Below are 19232 nucleotides of genomic sequence, written 5' to 3' on the forward strand. Positions count from 1 at the left end.
TATCAGCTTGTGCATCTTGTTACAGGGTCACACACAGACTGGTTTAAAAATGATTTACTCTCTTTTATTCCGTTGTATGTACATTCAGAAAGAGAAAGTGTAGATGGCTACTGTTTAAAACCTTCCAGGGCAACATTTCTACTGTTTAAAACCTTCCAGGGCAACACTTCTGGGCATTGAGGCTTCACAGACTAGTTTAACTTGTAATTTTGCAAGATACATTACTTCTCCCAAGGTTTCAGTTTCCTCAACATTTGGGAAACTGTAGGCTGTTGGTTACTTGGTTTAATGTCCAGCTTCTGAAGTCCAGGGATCTCTTCTCCAGCTTGAATCATACGGAAAACTTCTGCGAAGGATAGGGGACCACCCTGTTCTGGCACGAGTTCCTTATTTGACTGTGTTCGCTCCTCAGAGCCACAACTGTTGCTCCCTTGCCACAAGTTGTCTTTAACACAACTTGTGTCCATAGTAACTGTCGTGTCTCCGCTTGAGGCGGTTTGTAAATCCTGTTGTCCATCACGCCACTCCTGAAAACCTATTAAATCTACTGGCTCTATGAATCTACAACAAAGAAACATGGTAGACTGGTTAGCTTGATTAAATTTGAATTTCCCAGTTTAACTTAAAGACAGGCAATATTAGAAAATCTGACATCACTACTGTCGAAGTTATTCTCACCATACAAGATGTGTACCATGATATTAAGTTCTTCTGAGGTTTGTGAACAATGTACAGAATGCTCCAGCAAAACAGGGCAAAGTTTAAAAACAAGCATTTTTCATAGCAGTCTGAAAACTGTGTAAATCAGCTTCAAACTATAATTGTTTATAATATAAAAAATCCAAAGGAAAAAAATTTAAAATTGTTAAAAAAATAAATGAATAACAATGGTATTGTGTGTGTGTGTGTGTGTGTGTGTGTGTGTGTGTGTGTGTGTGCGCACATGTACACCCTTACTGGCCACTTCAGTAACACAATACCTACATCTTGCATCTTCACTCTTTGATGTATCCACACACACACACACACACTGGCCACTTCATTAAGAATGTGTACCTTGTATTTAGACGCTGTCCATTTTTATCATCTCCAATTTGTAGTTTTATATGTACAGACTGTAGTCCATCTGTTTCTCTGCAGAATTTTAGCCCCTTTCACCGAGTGGATCCGACGCAGCAGTTTAGCTATAGATTTTAAACGCCATCTCCCTGTACGGGCAGACAGCAGCTCATCTGTTGCTGCACAGCTTGTGTTGGTCATCCTGTAGTCCTTCATCAGTGCTAACAGGACACTGTTGGCCAGATGTTTTTGCTTGGTGGACTACCCTTAGTCCAGCAGTGACCGTGCTGCTTGAAAACTGTCTGATTCTGATCCACTCATATTAGCACAGCACACTACTACTTCAATGTCTGACCCTGCCATTATACTGCATTTCTTTTATAAACTGGTCTGCCTCACCAAACTCATGACCTGCCCGCAGTCTGCTCTGCTCTTTCATGTGACCTCCCATATACTGCCTTGTCTTTTTGTTTGTATTATTGTGCTCTTGCTGTCTGTGTTAAGTGTGTTATCTATGTACTTTGAATTGTAAGCGTCTTTGGGTCCTTGATAAAGCGCGATATACATGAGGAACGGCTTCTTCCCTGAAGCTGTAAGACTCTTAAATTCCAATTAGACAATCACTGCAACGGCACTTCATGTCCACTTATTTATTGCTGCTGTACTGAATCAGTACCTCCACTATATCACCCCTCCACTACATCAACCCTCCACTATATCACCCTTCCACTATATCACCCCTACACATGTCACTTTATACATTACCAGCATTTAGATGTACACCTCCTACCTCGTACTCATACTGCTGTGGTCCATGCTGCTGTTATTTGTCCGCCCCCTTTATTTGCACCTTCTATTTATTGTTTATTACTCTGGGAGTTGACTGGACCGTGAGTACAATGTTTCGTTCCACTTCATGTACCACATGTGATGTGAATGACAATAAAGCCTTATCTTATCTTAAAAATAAAGAATTATTATTATTATTATTATTATTATTATTACTATTACTACTATTACTACCACCATGTCAGTGTCACTGCAGTGCTGAGAATGATCCACCCAAACAGTACCTGCTCTGTGGGGGTCCTGACCACTGAAGAACAGGGTGAAAAAAGGCTAACAAAGTAAGCAGCACCACCAAGACATTACAGCCTGTAAAACCAACCACCTGTAGGGTTAGTGACCCTGATAAAACAGACAAAGAGTGTCCAGACAAGAAGGTGGACTTGATGCTTAAACGCTCTCTGACGCAGCTGGTCGGTACACTCAGAGAAGCGCACCGTGACGGAATTCGCTGCAACATAGCGGCACACTGACGGCGACGAATCCTAGACAGTGCTGGAAACATGCAAAACACTGTGAAAGTTTTCCAGTGCTGTTGCTATGGTTCTTTCATCCGTTCAGTAGCAGTCACCAAACTCATTTATCTTCTCCTTTTCTTTTTTCAAAAAGCTTTAAAATCAATGATGGAATAACTTCAAGGGTTTCACTGTCTCTGTTTTGTCTCTTTCAAGCTGAGGGTCTATAATGCAATGCACTGCACCGATCTCCTTCCCATCATCCAGCGCCCCATGCCTGATGTTCTACAAGATCACCAGCAGAGGATGCCGAAGACCTCCAAGACAGCCCCCAAGCAGAAGAAATCCCATAGACAATGTGCCAACACCCAAAACATGGCATGACTGGGGTCCAAAAGATCTGTTACTGGTCACCTATGCTAATGGCTCTCACAAACGTCTTCTTCTTCTTTTGGCTGCTCCCTTTAGGGGTCGCCACAGCGGATCATCTGCCTCCATCTTGCCCTATCCACTGCCTCCTCTACTTTCACACCAACCATCTCCATGTCCACCTTCACTACATCCATAAACCTTCTCTGAGGTCTACCTCTTCTCCTTCTACCTGGCAGTTCCATCTCCAACATTCTTTGCCCAATATATCCACTATTCCTCCTCAACACATGTCCAAACCATCTCAACCTGGCCTCTCTGGCTTTATCTCCAAACTGCTCCACCTTCACCGTCCCTCTGATCTGCTCATTTCTAGTCCAGCCTGGTCACTCCCAACGAAAATCTCAGCATCTTCATCTCTGCCACCTCCAGCTCAGACAGAGCTTTTAGACAGAGCCACAGTCTCCAAACCAAACATCATAGCAGGACCACTGCTGTCTTGTAGACCTTCCCTTTCACTCTTGCTGCTATCCTTCTGTCACACATCAGCCCTGACACCCGTCTCCACCCACTCCATCCTGCCTGCACCCTCTTCCTCACTGTCCATTGCTCTGGATGGTTGACCCAAGATATTTGAAGTCTCTCTCTCTCTCTCACAAATGTAAACAATTATTAATGATTATTAGTCCAAAATAACTCTCATTCTTCTTTTCTGATACAAAGCTTTTAAACTAACAAAGAAAGCTTACAGGAAAGGAGCTTGGGAAAATCTCTGGAAAGGTTTTGCATGTATAAAAGATTCAAACATAAATGTCATGTGGTCCTCAATCTTCCCTTTGGATAAATAAACCGCCCTGCCATGTGGTCACAGCATCAGCTCGTGCGACACAGCGGCGCTTACTTCTAACACATATGTACCTGTTATAATAGAATATTTTCAGCTCCAGAGAATCTTTGTTGGGCACTTTCTTCAGTCCATCTTGAAAACGAGCGTCACTTTCAAAGTCGTACGAATTAAACCGGCGGTATGGAGAGTCCATCGCAGCGGCAGGCCGCATCTCCAAACTAGGAACCACACAATGTGAAGGTTATCAGCTTAAGACACGTGTAGCCTTTTAAATGACTCGTCTGTAAATAAAGTGGCATAAACAACCACGAAAAGATCTTATTTACACAGCCAAGCATGACAAGCGAACACGGTTCCGTGTGCGCCCACTAACGCGACCTAACTCCGAATTTCAAAATAAAAGACCCGGCCTTGGGAAATTGCAAATTGCAAATTTAATAGCTACATGCAAGTTTGAAAATGGGCACCTCTGTCAGCTATATAGGCCTATGACTTAGTATTACTTAATTGAGTTGTATTTATATAGTGCATTTTACAACAGATATTGTCTCAAAGTAGCTTTACACAAACCCAGGTCGAAACAAGCGCAAGAAAAACACCCTAAGAATATAAAGAAGGACCCTTGAGAGGAACCAAGAACCACAAGCTGTATCCACCTGGGTAGAGCCGAAGAGTCCAGTGCTAATTCAATTAGTACAAGTTGAATAAATGAGCTTAAAATAGGATTTTGGCTCCAATGAAAGAAATACTAGCAAGATGTGGACCCTAAAAGAAAACTATCAGATTGTGTTATACAGGCTTTTATTGAATAGTTATGCATGTATTTTACCCTACAAGGTGGTATGATATCCCACTGTAGTGCACCTGAATTTCACAGTTTTGTTTTCCCTGCATCTTCTTAACAGCTCTTTCATGGATAAGTTTTCTTGAGCGGTATCAAGTGTGTTAGAGCAGAAAAAACACAAAACCCCAATGCAGAGGTGACTAGCAGTGGAGGTGGAAATGGTGATGTATCTATTGCTATTTCTTTTAAACTTGCCTAACAAACTAAAAGACGTCATCTGCTATGTGTTACCCCAGAGAAACCAACTATTATAGAAACAGTGCTTTACTGGAAACAGTAGACGTGCTTGGCCCGAGGATGAGGATGGACTTGGCCCTTTACCTGTGACTGTACCTGTCTTTGTCAATCATTAATTTCTAAGATCAGGAAGACATCACTCAGACCATCAGAAGCTGCCTTAACGCAGAGCAGGCGAAACTCTCTAACCGTCCTTTGGCTTGTTTTTGTTCTTATACAATCAAACAAAAGTCTTTTCTGGGCTAATGAGATGAATAAATAATAAGTCTAAGGTTGAGGTGCTGTCTGCTTCTTTGGGGTTTTACATCAAGGCCCCAGAGCACCCTGTTCAATCTGGTTATTTTCTGTAAGGCTGTGTATTTGCAGAGCAGCGATGCTCAGGAGAGAGCACAACTGCAGCCTGATGGGGGCTGAAATCCCACTCTCATCAGAGTTCTTCAAAGGTAAGGCATGCTGAAAACATTAGCTTTGCACTTTAGCCTTTTCTTATCTACAGTAGGATGTTGTATTGATCCATAAATGTATGATGAAGCACTGAATTACATAACAATGAGGTCATGTGTTTAAGTGGAATATAATTGCCGCAGTTTTCAAGAGCAAATGATTATTCCATGCATAAATGTTCAGTTTTAAGTAACATATTAGCCATTTATGATAAGTACTTTCAGCTCTTAAGTGTGCAGCGGATAAATAATTCTGTCATATGTAGTTTTTTTTTTTTACTTCATACCATATTTACTTTTAACCTTAATTAAGCTCTTCAGTGTACAGTAATTAAGTTGTCAGACTTGCACACAGTGTACAAAGACAATTTAATACAAATGAAGTCATGTGACATGAGCTGCGTCTATTTGACTGTATTGATTCCATTAGAATTTATATGTGGCTGCTCTTTCAGGACAGTATTTAATCATTTCCATGTGACATTTCTAAACAGTAATTTTAATGTTATTTAAATGCGACCAATTCTTGTGTTTCCTAAATGCTGCAATAAGAATTATTAAGCCTGGCTAATTCTCTGCACATATTGATTCTACATTTCTACATAATACATGTGTCTCAGTGTTCCGCAAATGGAATGTGTTCATGTTGTGTATCCTCTACAAAAAGTGATTAAAAACGAGCTGTGGTTGTTCATCATCCCGGCGGTGCTGGCTGTACTGCTGCTGGCTCTCTTCCTGGAGGAGGTTGGCTTCTTCCTCCGTAGTGAACCTTCGTCCAGACGCAGGCGGCTCTGCCTGTGGATCCTGGGCATGTACCCGGTAAAACAACAGCCATGCTAGGTCAAAGTGAATCAGTAGATGGTTTTGTAAAATCATTTGCTTTGGATACTTTGTACACCATATGGCCAAAAATGTCCAGACTTCCCTTCTAATTGGCGGATTGCTACTTTAAGGCACTGCGGCCACCAACATTAGAAAGTGTGGTTAAAGTCATGTAATCTCCATAGAAAATCACTGCCTGTAGATCATTATGCACAACACAAAAACATCAGCTAGAGTAGTGTAAAGCTCCCCAGCACGGGGTTTTCTTTGATGTGATGCAGCATCAACACTTGTGGGATGAATCTGACTATTTGTGATCTAGACATAATCAGCCAATATTAGAGCTGACCTTACTTATACTGTTGTTGCTGAATAGAATCAAGGCCCAGCAGCAACCCTCCATCTAGTGGAAAGCACTAAAAAAGTAAAGAGTATTAATGCAGCAAAGATTTTGTAAGAAGTTCTGGATAAATATGTGCCTGGATACTATTGGACATACACTATATTGCCAAAAGTATTTGCTCATCTACCTTCACACGCATATGAACTTGAGTGACATCCCATTCTTAATCCAAAGGGTTTAATATGATGTCGGCCACCCTTTGCAGCTATAATAGCGTCAACTCTTCTGGGAAGGCTTTCCACAAGGGTTAGGAGTGTTTATGGGAATTTTTGACCGTTCTTCCAGAAGCCCATTTGTGAGGTCAGACACTGATGTTGGACGAGAAGGCCTGGCTCACAGTCTCCGCTCTAATTCATCCCAAAGGTGTTCTATGGGGTTGAGGTCAGGACTCTGTGCAGGCCAGTCAAGTTCTTCCACACCAAACTGGCTCATCCGTGTCTTTATGGACCTGCTTTGTGCAGTGGTGCGCAGTCATGTTGGAACAGGAAGGGGCCGTCCCCAAACTGTTCCCACAAAGTTGAGAGCGTGAAATTGTCCAAAATCTCTTAGTCTGCTGAAACATTAAGAGTTCCTTTCACTGAGCACAACAAGCAAGGGCTGAGCACAACTCCTAAAAACCAACCCCACACCATGATCCCCCCTCCACCAAAATTTACATTTGGCACAATGCAGCCAGACAGGTACCGTTCTCTTTGCAACTGCCAAACACGTCTCCACTGCTCTAGAGTCCAATGGCGGCCCTTTACACCACTGCATTCAATGGTTTGCAATGCACTTGGCAATGTAAGGCTTGGATGCAGCTGCTCGGCCATGTAAACTCATTCCATGAAGCTCTCTACGCTGTTCTTGAGCTGATCTGAAGCCCCCATGAAGTTTGGAGGTCTGTAGTGATTGACTCTGCAGAAAGTTGGTGACCTCTGCGCACTATGCCCCTCAGCATCCGCTGACCGCTCTGTCATTTTACGTGGCCGACCACTTCGTGGCTGAGTTGCTGTCGTTCCCAATCGCTTCCACTTTGTTATAATCCCACTGACAGTTCACTGTGGAATATTTAGTAGTGAGGAAATTTCACGACTGGACTTGCTGCACAGGTGGCGTCCGATCACGGTACCACGCTGGAATTCACTGAGCTCCTGAGAGCGACCCATTCTTTCACTAATGTCTGTAGAAGCAGTCTGCAGGTCTAGGGGCTCGGCTTTATACACCTGTGGACATGGAAGTGACTGGAACACCTGAATTCAGTGATTTGGATAGGAGAGTGAATACGTTTGGAAATATAGTGTACAGAAATGGTATATTGCTATTGAATGGTATCAGTATCAATATCATAAAATTTCAGAATGGGTATCTAATTGAAAAATAACTAATCCAGTCCAATCCTATGACAAATCCTGCTGAAATACGTACATTTACATCGTGTTGTTATTTGTGCATTATAACCTACTATAAGATGCTCATCATAAATGAGAAGCTTCAGTTAAAACAGATTAAAGTGTAAGAACAAATGCTAGATGAGTAACTGTATTGGCTTGTACTCAATATTTCAATATTGGTATAATAAAAGGAAAACGTGGTATTGTGTACCTGCTATATGTTTTTCTCAGCATTATTCCTTCTCAGGTTTTTGGAATGACATCCATCATTGCATTGTATATCCCTCGGTCCTCCTCACTGTGCAATTTTATAGCTTCTCTGTAAGTAAAATTGTTATGCTTTCAATAGTTTTCAAGAGTATACAGGTCAAGCAACACAGGGATGCCCGTTCAAAAGAACCGTATTGTATTTCTTTGAAGGTATCACTCCATTACTCTGCTGAAATTTATGGGCCTTATCAAAAACTTCTTTGGGGGGAAAGCCCGAATGCTGGAAGCACTGGCAGGGGAACAGGTCTCTCCTAACCCTTTCCCATGCTGCTGCTGCTGCTGCCTACCTCTCATCAATATTAACAGGTAGACAATTCCATTACATACAAAGATGCCCTTTCTGCTTTGGATTTATGGGGAACCCCCAGAGCCTTCTTCACCTTCAGAGAAGGTCTACTGATTTCTGTAAAAAAGTCTGTAATTTATAGTTTGTTTTTGTTAAAAGATAATCATCATACTAGCTGAATTTCATTTCTGCGAGTATCGTAACTACAATTACTTCGGCTACTTATAGTAAATTGTTAAGTTTTATTAGGAAAAAAAAGATAAAAATCTTGAAACACCCAACAGAAAAATGATTCAGTCAGAATTTTTATTTCTCTGTGGTATCTAGGTAGATACGGCCAAGTGAGTTCTCGCATTAGGTAGGACTTCAGAAGCTGAAGCAAGTTCTAACTTGTCAGATTAACTTCCAGCATAAATAGAAAGTAACATCAACCATTTTTTCATTTACACAATGGATGAGACCAGTTTTCTGTAAAAAAAAAACCCACAATAACACTCTAAGCTTTCTGGGACCCCATATATCATTCTGGAACTAGATATGTCACTGACTGTGAGTATGAATGTTAGCGGGACCCGTGCTTTTCAGTCAAGGTGAAAACAGCAGTAGCTCAATGTCAGGCCTCTGAAGGAGTCGCTGTGAAACACATACAAGATCAAATATATGTAAATAGATGTGTTACAGACATCAAATAAAACATAGAATGTCTTTTACAAGCTTTGAATGTCATCCAGAAATGTTCCTGTGAATTGCTCTTAGCGTAGGGTTGACATACTAGTAAAATCCCATAAAGGTGCAAAATGAATCCATTACTGTGCTGTTTTTTCCCCTCATTTATGACCAAGATCTGACATTTATGGCCTAAAATGTAAGGCCGAGCTCTAATATTCATGGTTCATCACTAGATTATTTTAATAAAAAAGGTGTAAATAGCTGTTTGAGACTGAGGTTAAGTATATTGATCAATTGGACTAATACATGGCTGTCCTGCAGTAATGTAGCATAACTGCATCTGTGCCTTGTCCCTGCTGTGTTACAGGACAAGCCTGGGATGGATGATGGCAGCTGTGCTACAGCTCTCTGTGGTCAGATCACTGCTGTTCTTCCTTACTCTTGTCCTCTGGACAGATGAGCAGTATGACTATGGTGACGTGAGTAAAATATGCCATTTTACCATGTGCCTTTTTGCATTTCAGCACAAAGATGATTTAGATAAATGTAACAGCTTACAAAATTCATAATTTGGCTTGATACATTCTTCAGTACTGCAAAAATAAGGGGTGACTGAAATGGTGCCTCATATTCATGTGCTAATGTCTCCATTTGGAGCATTTAGCATTATAAGTATTAAGTAACATGTGTACAATATTTGAAACAAAAGCTGTGCCCAGATTTTATAGTGTCCAGGATTTTACTGTGAGGACCCCTGGATTACTCACCTCTAGTCTTGATTGAATGCTTTAGCCACAAACTAACATGTTATTCAAGATACAATACATTACGATATACTGCCACAAAATTCTACCATAAGATTGTATTGTTACAGGCCTGTTTGTTATGTCACTAGCCTGCAGTTCATCTTAAGTAGAAAAAGTTTTATCAGATTAGTGCAGATCAGCATCAAATATTACAGTAATACATATTCATCAGTGAATTGCTGATGTGCCAGGGGTTTTATACATGATAAGACATTTACTGCTATATATATATACATATACATATAAGCTATATAATACTATATAACACTATAAACTATAATGGATTTCCCATGTGTCACAGGTGGATTCAGTCAATCCCAACGTGTATGTGAATGCCATCATCAGTGTGTCCACCTTCCTGTCCTTCTATGGCTACCTGCTCTTCTACAAGGCAACGAAGAGAGCACTGCATGGCTATGGGCTTCGAGCCAAGTTTATTTGCATCATTGTAGTCTTGGTCTTGTGTGGACTTCAGAGTGGAATTTTGGAAACCATGGGAGCACTAGAAGTTGTGCCATGTACACCTCCCTTCTCTGATCTGTTTCGCTCCCAGTGTAAGTGCTTATTACTTGGATCTATCCTGGGATTTAACATACATTGCCAAAATTGTTTGGGAATATTTCATTTTTTATGGTAGTGGTGTCCAATCCTTATCCTGCACTACCTGTGCCCTACATATTTTTGTGATTTCCCAGCTCTAATAGACCTGATACAACTAATCAGCTAATTAATAAGCTGTTCCTGAAGTGTCTTGAGCTTTAACCACCACCTTATGCTGATTCTCTCACCCTCTCTGTCTCTCAGTAATCTACCATTATTCTGTGATTGTGGAGATGTTCTGCATTGGCCTCTTTGCTCGGAACATATTCCGCAAAGTGGAACCCAGTCCAGAAGATGCTTACGGACTTGAGGAGGGGATCATGAGCAACACTGATAAGTCTGTTCAAACAGAAGACGACTTGCCGCTCGCCGTGCAGCCCAGCTCTCAGGCAGAGGAGCCGTGGTGCTCTAATCCTGGCTATAGCAGCGATAGTGAAGACAGCCTGTGCAGAATAGAACATGCCCCACTGGACCACTTTCCCTTTCCCTTACAGTCCAGGCCTCCAGTAATGGCAAACCTAGAAAGAGATAACACTGACCTAACTGAGCCGTGTAAAAGAAAGGAGCCATCGACCATCACTGTCAGTGCTGAAATCAACTATGTGGAAAATACTGATGTGACTGTTGTATAGAAGCAGAAGTATCAAACTGAGCAGGGCACATGTGACCAACATCCAGCCCAATCCATTATTATTTCCCTGCAATTTAGTTGGCAAAGTGCGAAAACCAAGCACTGTTCTATTCGCATATCTATATGCTATAAGCGTCTTATTTGTAAACATATGTTAATGCAACACATTGCTAATAGAGCATGAAATGGTAGGTGGAAATGCATTATTTGTTTTATATTCATTATTTATTCTCTGCACTTGACACTTTACAGGCCCCACTAAGTGCTCATCTCATATTTACTTAATGAGCACATTTCAGAAATGAAGCCTTTTCATAACAATCTCGTCACTGAAACTAAAATAGCTGAACCATCGTGAGCATGTCTGAAAATGTGAACTACTGCATCATTTTCAAGAAGTCAGTAAAAGGGAGCCAAATCATGTACAACTGTCTGAGTTGTCTACTATCATTTACAACTTCAAATCGCAAACGCACTGAGCAGTAACCAGTTCATTTATTAGGAATACTGTATGGAATTTTCACAACTTGTTGTGAGATTTAAAGCGTGCTAACCCATTGCATGTTTTTTTTTTTTATGAATTATAGATATCTTCTTCCCTTTTGCTTTTATACATATGATACTACAAGAGATATTAAGTAAGTAGAACAGTCTTTGTAAGATTAAGATTAATAGACCCTTATTAGTCCCACAACGGGGAAATTTCACCTCTGCATTTAACCCGTCCGTGAAGTGAAACACCACATACACACTAGTGAGCACACACACACTAGGGGGCAGTGAGCACACTTGCCCGGAGCGGTGGGCAGCCCAATCCACAGCACCTGGGGAGCAGTTGGGGGTTAGGTGTCTTGCTCAAGGACACCTCAGTCATGTGCTGTCGGCTCTGGGGATCGAACCGGCGACCTTCTGGTCACGAGGCTGGATCCCTAACCTCCAGCCCACGACTGCCCCTTAAGTAACTTATCTTAATTTTTTCTTGCCTTGTGCTTTTTACAATAATGAGAATAACGTAACTACTGTATTAAGAATAAAAAACAGTCTAACTTCAACTGTTTCATTTATGTATTTATTTAGAAGGCTGTACAGCAAATCGTTTCAAGTTGAACATACAGTTTGAGTTGAAGATGTAACATGACAAAGCAAACAATAAGTAACGTATAGTTTGAGCTACGTGAAAAGGGGGAATCAGCTTGTTACATGGAAAAGTATTATGAAGAATTTTAACTTTAACGCCATTATGCAATAAATTTGGGAAAGTGTGATTCCAATTGAGACCTGCTTTAGGAGGGATGCCCTGTGGGAATGCCCTGTTGCCTCCATCACAAATGTAGCCCGTAGCCCAGAATGGTTGCTCTTGCTGTGGTAGCTACTAATGGCTGGCTTTAAGCTGCAGTTGAAATTAAGATTAAGTGACCCTTATTAGTCCCACAACGGGGAAATTTCACCTCCGCATTTAACCCATCAGTGCAGTGAAACACCACATTTACAGCATTTAGCAGACGCACTTATCCAGAGCGACTCTAGTGAGCGTGCACACACTAGGGGGCAGTGGGCAGCCCAATCCAGAGCACCCAGGGAGCAGTTGGGGGTTAGGTGTCTTGCTCAAGGACACCTGCTGTCGGCTCAGCATTGAACCAGCGACCTTCCGGTCACGAGGCTGGTTCCCTGACCTCCAGCCCACGACTGCCCCAAGTGACAAATGTCACTGTATTTGACATTTGTGACGTGCATGACTCTCATTAGAGTAGTGTATAGGACGTATCCTGATGCTGAGTTCATGCGATTGAGTGAGAGTTCATATCCAGTGTATCCATATCTACTGTGTCAACCTCGCAGATCAGCGCAAGCACAACCGAACTGCTCACCGTTACAGCTGAGGAAGATGGTTAGCTTAGGTAGCTGAAAATTCACATAATTGTCCTGAAACACTTAAGCTGTTTATTTATCATAAGCAACATTAACGTCAGACAGCATGGTAGCCAGGGATGCTAAGGTTAGCTAAGGTAATCTAAGCAGAGCTTCACACTGAGGTAACAGGTTCAAAATGACGGTAAGTTGCGCCGAATACGAAACGACAGCGGGGCTGCGTAAAAGAAAGGAACTGACAAAAACTCTCATTGTACTGTGTGTAACTTCTCTCTGTAACCAGACTGATATCAGAGACCTTGGAGAGGTTCAATTCCACCTCAAGCGCTAGAGGGCGCTCCTGAGTGAGCCCAAAACGAATGGGTTGATGAGGAGAATTTGAGCAAACTCACAGTTTATACATGCTTAAACATTTTTAATGTAGAAGAATGCAGTTATTTCCTGAACAATGAACATCATAAAACATTTTAACACCGCTGTTTTATTTTTAAGAGCTTTTAAACTCAAGCCAATCAACCATCACGCTCTAGCGCTAACCCCCTAAACCCGTTTGCTGTAGAAAAACGGAAATATATGGGTGTTTTCTTAGCTTTTAGAGTGAAATACATCCTTTCTGAAATTAAAAACGTTCTGTGCGAGTGATCAGAACATATTTTCATTTTCGTTTTTAGCCGTTGAGCTCTATTTACTCCCCTTCATTGAGGACTCACTCGCGAGCGCCCCCTGCCGAGTAGCAGTCCTGGTGGGGGGATAGGAGGAAACAGGCTGATCATAAACCGGCGCTGCTGATATCGCTGGTACGTTTCTCTTTAAATCTAGCAGCTTTTCTTATATCCGCACGCAGGCCTCGCACCAGTTGTCCCTCATGATCTGTTCAGGTCATTTAAGGCGCAGCTCTGCCTGTTTTTGTTGGCTAATAGTGAATGTGAAGGAAAAATGTGTCTGGATGTTTATGGAAATTCTGTAATCGTGCATGTAATTTATTACAGTTGAAGCTCTAATCCGAAACACTAAACTAGTAAAGTCATTAAAGTCTTTTTCTCTTTAAGCGTGTTGTTCTCTCAGTGTTTTAAATGGGATCAAATCTGTTTCCGGCCATAGTGTACGTCACTGTCACCGCTTGCACTATGGGTATCGTAGTTTTAAAAGATGGTGAAATGATCTGTAATAGATTTAAGTAATAATAGTGTTTAATGGGGAAATCCGCAGGCTATGCGCGGTCTATTAAGAATGACCAATAAGAGTCGAACGGTTTCGTGCTGGCAACACCTCCACCGGTCACTGACGCAGGTGAGGCATGGTTTAGCCTGCGTCTCGTTTCAGGAGAAAAACCATGGCGCACTATTTAAAAGGTAGGATTTCGTGCCAGGCGACGCGGCTTGCAGAGCGTCCGTGCACGAGCGCAGTGGTAACATCGTTGTCTGCTAAAAAAACAAAAAAACAAAACACACACACACACAACAAAACACTCCGGTCAGTGGAGAAATTTTGGTCTAGGGTTGTTTAGAATGTGCCTGTTTTCCTCGTTCGTAGAGCATTTGACTCAAATCAGCTACAGCACTCAAACCCATGGCCACTCACTAGTGCTTGTGTCCAAAACACGGTCACTTGATAATGTCTGATCCAGAAAAAGGCAAACCCTAGACTAAAAAGAGTGTCCAACCTTTTGAATTTAGTCCAAGACTACCTCAGTCACTGTCCTGGAAACCAGCACTTAATGTCTTGTGTCATTGTCCTCGAGCTGTTGATAATTAATAATTAATTTCCAATGTATTGCATCTGTCTTGGTTTTGTCTCTAAAGATTGCAGCGTGTCATGTAAGCTCTCCTGGGATGACCTACAAGCTGTGTGTCGCAGGCAGAGATTAGTGTGCAAGCAGCTATCTGTAACCAAACACAACTTCAGGGACTACGAGGTGGAGTACTTATGTAACTACAGAAATATTAAGGTGAGAGGCCCTTAAGAAAAATATTACTGTTGATGAGGAAGCTTTTTGCCTCCCCTCTCAACCTGTGTTGCTGGAATGTCACAACATTGATGGCTACCTGTGTGGAAGGGCCTGTCTGAGTGTTGTGCGTATTTGTACTGTTCGTTCTGTACTTTGCTGGTATATATGCTCCCATGTAGGGTCGAGAGTTTTTCCTGGTTAAGTGGAAAGGTTACTCGGAGGCTGAAAACACATGGGAACCTCGTAGAAACCTCAAATGCCCCAAAATGATCAGACAGTTTCGGCGAGACATGCGCTTAGCGCTGCTTTTGGCTAACAAACCGCTGGACTCCACATCACTGGATGCTTCCTGTACTTCCTTCCTGCTTCAGAAGGCCAAACAGCGTCTGAAGCTTCTGCGCTGGGAGGAGCAGCTGAACCGGACCTGCAAGCACAAGGGTCGCATCTTTGTACTCAATGAGGTGGACCTGGATGGCCCTCCCAAAGACTTTATGTACATCAGTGACTATAGGATTGGCGAAGGGGTGAAGATGAGTCAGACAGCAGCAGGCTGTGAGTGTGCAGACTGTATAAGGGAGCCTGTAAACGGCTGCTGTGCAGGAGCATCCAAGCACCGTATGGCATATAATGACAGCAGGCAGGTAAAAATCAAGCCAGGCTTGCCTATCTATGAGTGTAACTCACAGTGCTGCTGTGGGCCAGACTGTGGAAACAGAGTTGTGCAGAGGGGCATTCAGTACGACCTGTGCATCTTCAAGACAGCCAACGGAAGAGGCTGGGGTGTGCGCACACTTGAGAGAATTCACAAGAACGCATTTGTTATGGAGTACCTTGGAGAGGTGGGTACTATTTTTGAGAAACATATATATTTTTTTAGTTCCTCTTCTGATTTACTGCATATGTAAAGCTGTGGGCTGTGGTGTGTTTTATTTAAAAGCAATAATAGATCAAAAGTACTGCAGCCATTCTGGCCATCTTTTGCTGATAATTAAATTTTTTTTTTTTTGAAAACCTTCTGACCAAAAACACTCATTAAGGTGTCATAGAAGGTGCGTTTAATTATTCATACAGGATATTTAGGGAACTTCTAACTTTTGCCACAAAAAGAGAAAATGAACAAATAGTAGATTTACTTTTGTTTGGACCCAATTTGCATTTATCAAAATCAGGATGAGTTTGATGAAGACACATTGAGACATAAATACTATTTAATTGTTAAAACTCTGTTGTCGGAACTTGTCATAAGTTCCATTCTATTTGGATGCATAAATGCTGCCTGCTGTCTGCGGTGTGCCATCACAGATTATCACTTCAGAGGAGGCAGAGAGGAGAGGAGAAACATATGACAAGCAGGGAGTCACCTACCTGTTTGATCTGGATTATGTGGATGATGTTTATACAGTGGATGCTGCCCATTATGGAAATATTTCCCACTTTGTCAACCACAGTGTGAGTGAGACATAATTAGTCCGTATGAATTCATCTTAAACTTGACACTAAGCAATGCAAAGTTGCTTAAGGCTTTTTAAAAAAATATATATATATTTGTGTCAGTGACAACATCTCATAGTATAAACACTGTTTGAGTACTGTTGGATTTGATGTTAGAGAGGTTCACGATTCCTTCCTTCTGATTATGCAGCCTTTTTACTACCTTGGAGTAGGTCCTTGTATTGTGATTAGCTTCTCTTGTGTGTGAAGTTCTGCTCCATTCTCACATCAAAGCCAAACGCATCTCTCGGTTTTGTCCCTGGAACATTCTAAGGCGATTGTGTCCCAGTTACTGTTGCTCTTACATGCTTCTTGTTGATGTAGAAAACAGGCAAATACTGAGTGTAAAGCTGGACTGGATGATATTGAGTAAATTCCATAGTGTGATATTTTTCATTTAATTTAGCATTAATAGACATAATTACCTTCATTAAATTTAATGAGATCATCCATTCTATGTTTTTGCTACTTTTTGCTAAAAGTATGTAGCTTATGTAGCTTTTTTTTCCTCGAAGTGGATTTAAAATATGAATATTTATTTATTTTAAATTTGATAAAATTGGACATTCTGAAGCACCCCAAAAATAACACATCTTGCAATTGACTGTAAGGTCCTGGACACAGTGAGTAAAGTGCACAAAATGGAATGGAAAAGCTGCTTGGCAGGGACACCACTTTTTTATGGACATCATATCATGGATACAGTGCTCCTAATATATCAAATATATTGCTAAACTGGAAAACAATGTCACGGTATACCAGCACTATCAATAGGTTGCTTAGCCCTAATGTGTGTGGGCCAGTGGATGCCAGTAATAGTACTCTAATAACTCATAATTTTGCAGTGCGACCCAAACTTGCAGGTATATAACGTTTTCATTGACAACTTGGATGAACACCTTCCCAGGATCGCATTTTTTGCAACACGAGCAATCAAAGCGGGGGAGGAGCTCACGTTTGACTACAAAATGACAAGTAAGCGCGTGACGTTTACAATTTCGTAGCAACAAATTGTTTTGTATAGACTTACTTATTAATGAGCTTTTTTTGGGGGGAACTTTGTGGTGCAGTTGATGAAGTAGATGCAGAGAGTGCCAAAATAGACGCACGCTTCAGCATGGCAGGAGTACAGGGCACTCCGGTCAAACCCATGCGCATGGAGTGCAAGTGTGGAGCAGAGACGTGCCGGAAGTACCTGTGTTAACAGTCCCTTTCTGATGGTGAATCTACACGACTGCCATCACTTTATTTGAGAATTTTTTTTTTGTCCTTCAGAAATTCCTGTGTTCTACTTCTCAGCTGTTTTTTTAAAGAATGTTTAAGTGGTTTTAGGTGGTGTTGACCGTTCACAACACTATGGTTTTAAGCAGTTGTTTAGATGTTAGTTTTATACATGTTACTTCATACCTTTTGCTAGGGATGGGCAGTATGAGATATGGCAAAAATATTGTGATGCTTAGATGTTTTCATGATACATGTGATCTATCACAATATGCTGACACATGAAACAGAATGCACTAGCAGTGCTACATTCAAATACCATCAAATACTTCCAGTGTTTTTTAACATTTTTCTGTCTGTACTGCAATAAAACCAATTAAATAGGGCAGATTATGCTCTCTTTATAATGAAACGGTATGAAAGAAATCCTTGAGATTCTCAGGAAAGCATATTCTGTATCACAGTGGTAAAATTTATCCTGATGATGATAAAATATCATATTTTTAAATTCTGAAAATGCTGCCTGGAAAAAGTCATTAATATCCTGTCTTTCAACTCCATTTGATATTTTTTTAAATGCTCCATTATTCACTGTTGAAACAGGTGAGCTTGTGTGCGCTTTTATTTATTTATTTATTTTTATTGCCTTTTTTCCTGCAAAGAATTTTGATACATGGTTTCACAGATCATGTAAAATAAAATGCGGATAAACCATTAAAGACGTTGGCAGTTGTGTCTTTCTTAAAGAAATCTGGGGTAGCCACCAGATGGTGCTAATGTATGCAGATTTATATACTGCACGCCTATAAAATCCTGTTTACATGTTTTGTTTCAGTGCAATTACATGTATGCTTGTAGGCAGATCTGGGGATGAAAATGCACATTTCTGAGAATTAATAAAGATCGAATCAACCTTAACAAGCTCTGGGTGCAATAACAGACTAGCTATTAAGTGTAAAATGAAGTCAGAGATTACCTCCTGGTCTGTCTCTGTTTACCACTTGATCTTTCAGTGCTTGAAATGTAGGCTGTTATTTGATAATTGCACCAAAGACTCTGTAGTAGTTCAATAGTGCTTCGGGCTGGGCCCTGTGTGTGGTGTGGCATCAACGACAGCTACTTTCAGAAAGAGTCAGCTGGGTGTACTCCCTTTGGGAACTGAATCCCCAGCTTAGGTCAGTCAGCTTTGTTCAGCTTTAGTTTCCCTGCAGGAGGTCAGGTACCTTCAGCTTCCATCCATCAGTTCTTTCTCAGCTGCTGTCTATCCCTTCTTTTTCTCTTTTCTTTCAACTGTTCTGCCGCTGTCCTCTGTCCCCACTCAGTAGCTGTCTTTCTTTCTCTCTGTTCTCTCAGTTGCACTTCCATGGTGTGCTTTTTGCTCTGGCTGAGTACAGACCTTCCAGCCTTTATTGGATTGGGTGGATTTATGGTGGCTCAGTCTTTGATAAGCATAGAGTGAATAACACTAACAGCTGACCTCGGTCACTAGCCTTACACTTGTAGCATAGATGTTTGACCATTGTGTGCTGTTTGTGATTTCTTAGTTAAAGGTCCTCTACAGTCCTTTTAACTGCGGCCTAGGGCCATACAGCCTGATGTGTTATCACAATATTGGTCTTGGCTACACTGAAAATGTGGTGATATGCGTGCTACAACATTGAGAAATCAAGCCAGACTTTGTATGAGCTGATTTCATAAAAGCCACATTATAGATCTTAGTAAAGAATGGCTAATCTTGTATCT

General features: G+C 41.3%; 3 protein-coding genes across 4 annotated transcripts; 2 read left to right on the top strand and 1 right to left on the bottom strand.

Moving 5' to 3' along the window:
• Window positions 1-42: 42 nt before the first annotated feature.
• Window positions 43-3953, bottom strand: LOC108442406. Its single transcript, XM_017722431.2, has 2 exons — window positions 3648-3953; window positions 43-561 (listed from the first exon to the last, which is right to left on the bottom strand). The coding sequence occupies exons 1-2, from the start codon at window positions 3785-3787 to the stop codon at window positions 222-224; spliced, it is 480 nt and encodes a 159-aa protein (XP_017577920.1). The 5' UTR covers window positions 3788-3953; the 3' UTR covers window positions 43-221.
• Window positions 3954-5030: 1077 nt separating this feature from the next.
• si:dkey-16n15.6 (organic solute transporter subunit alpha) lies at window positions 5031-11732 on the top strand. Its single transcript, XM_017722391.2, has 7 exons — window positions 5031-5100; window positions 5768-5919; window positions 7946-8019; window positions 8119-8274; window positions 9291-9402; window positions 10031-10283; window positions 10534-11732. The coding sequence occupies exons 1-7, from the start codon at window positions 5031-5033 to the stop codon at window positions 10959-10961; spliced, it is 1245 nt and encodes a 414-aa protein (XP_017577880.1). The 3' UTR covers window positions 10962-11732.
• A 2214-nt stretch (window positions 11733-13946) lies between these two features.
• Window positions 13947-18189, top strand: suv39h1a (suppressor of variegation 3-9 homolog 1a). Of its 2 annotated transcripts, none has more exons than XM_017722424.2 (6): window positions 13947-14181; window positions 14632-14777; window positions 14957-15616; window positions 16080-16226; window positions 17114-17243; window positions 17339-18189. In XM_017722424.2, the coding sequence occupies exons 1-6, from the start codon at window positions 14163-14165 to the stop codon at window positions 17470-17472; spliced, it is 1236 nt and encodes a 411-aa protein (XP_017577913.1). In that variant the 5' UTR covers window positions 13947-14162; the 3' UTR covers window positions 17473-18189. The 2 variants fall into 2 exon arrangements, with proteins under 2 accessions (XP_017577913.1, XP_017577914.1); XM_017722425.2 differs by having other exon boundaries at window positions 17176-17243; window positions 17339-17476.
• The last annotated feature ends 1043 nt before the right edge of the window (window positions 18190-19232 follow it).

The sequence above is a fragment of the Pygocentrus nattereri genome, chromosome 28 (genome assembly GCF_015220715.1).
Source record: "Pygocentrus nattereri isolate fPygNat1 chromosome 28, fPygNat1.pri, whole genome shotgun sequence".
Classification (NCBI taxonomy): domain Eukaryota; kingdom Metazoa; phylum Chordata; class Actinopteri; order Characiformes; family Serrasalmidae; genus Pygocentrus; species Pygocentrus nattereri.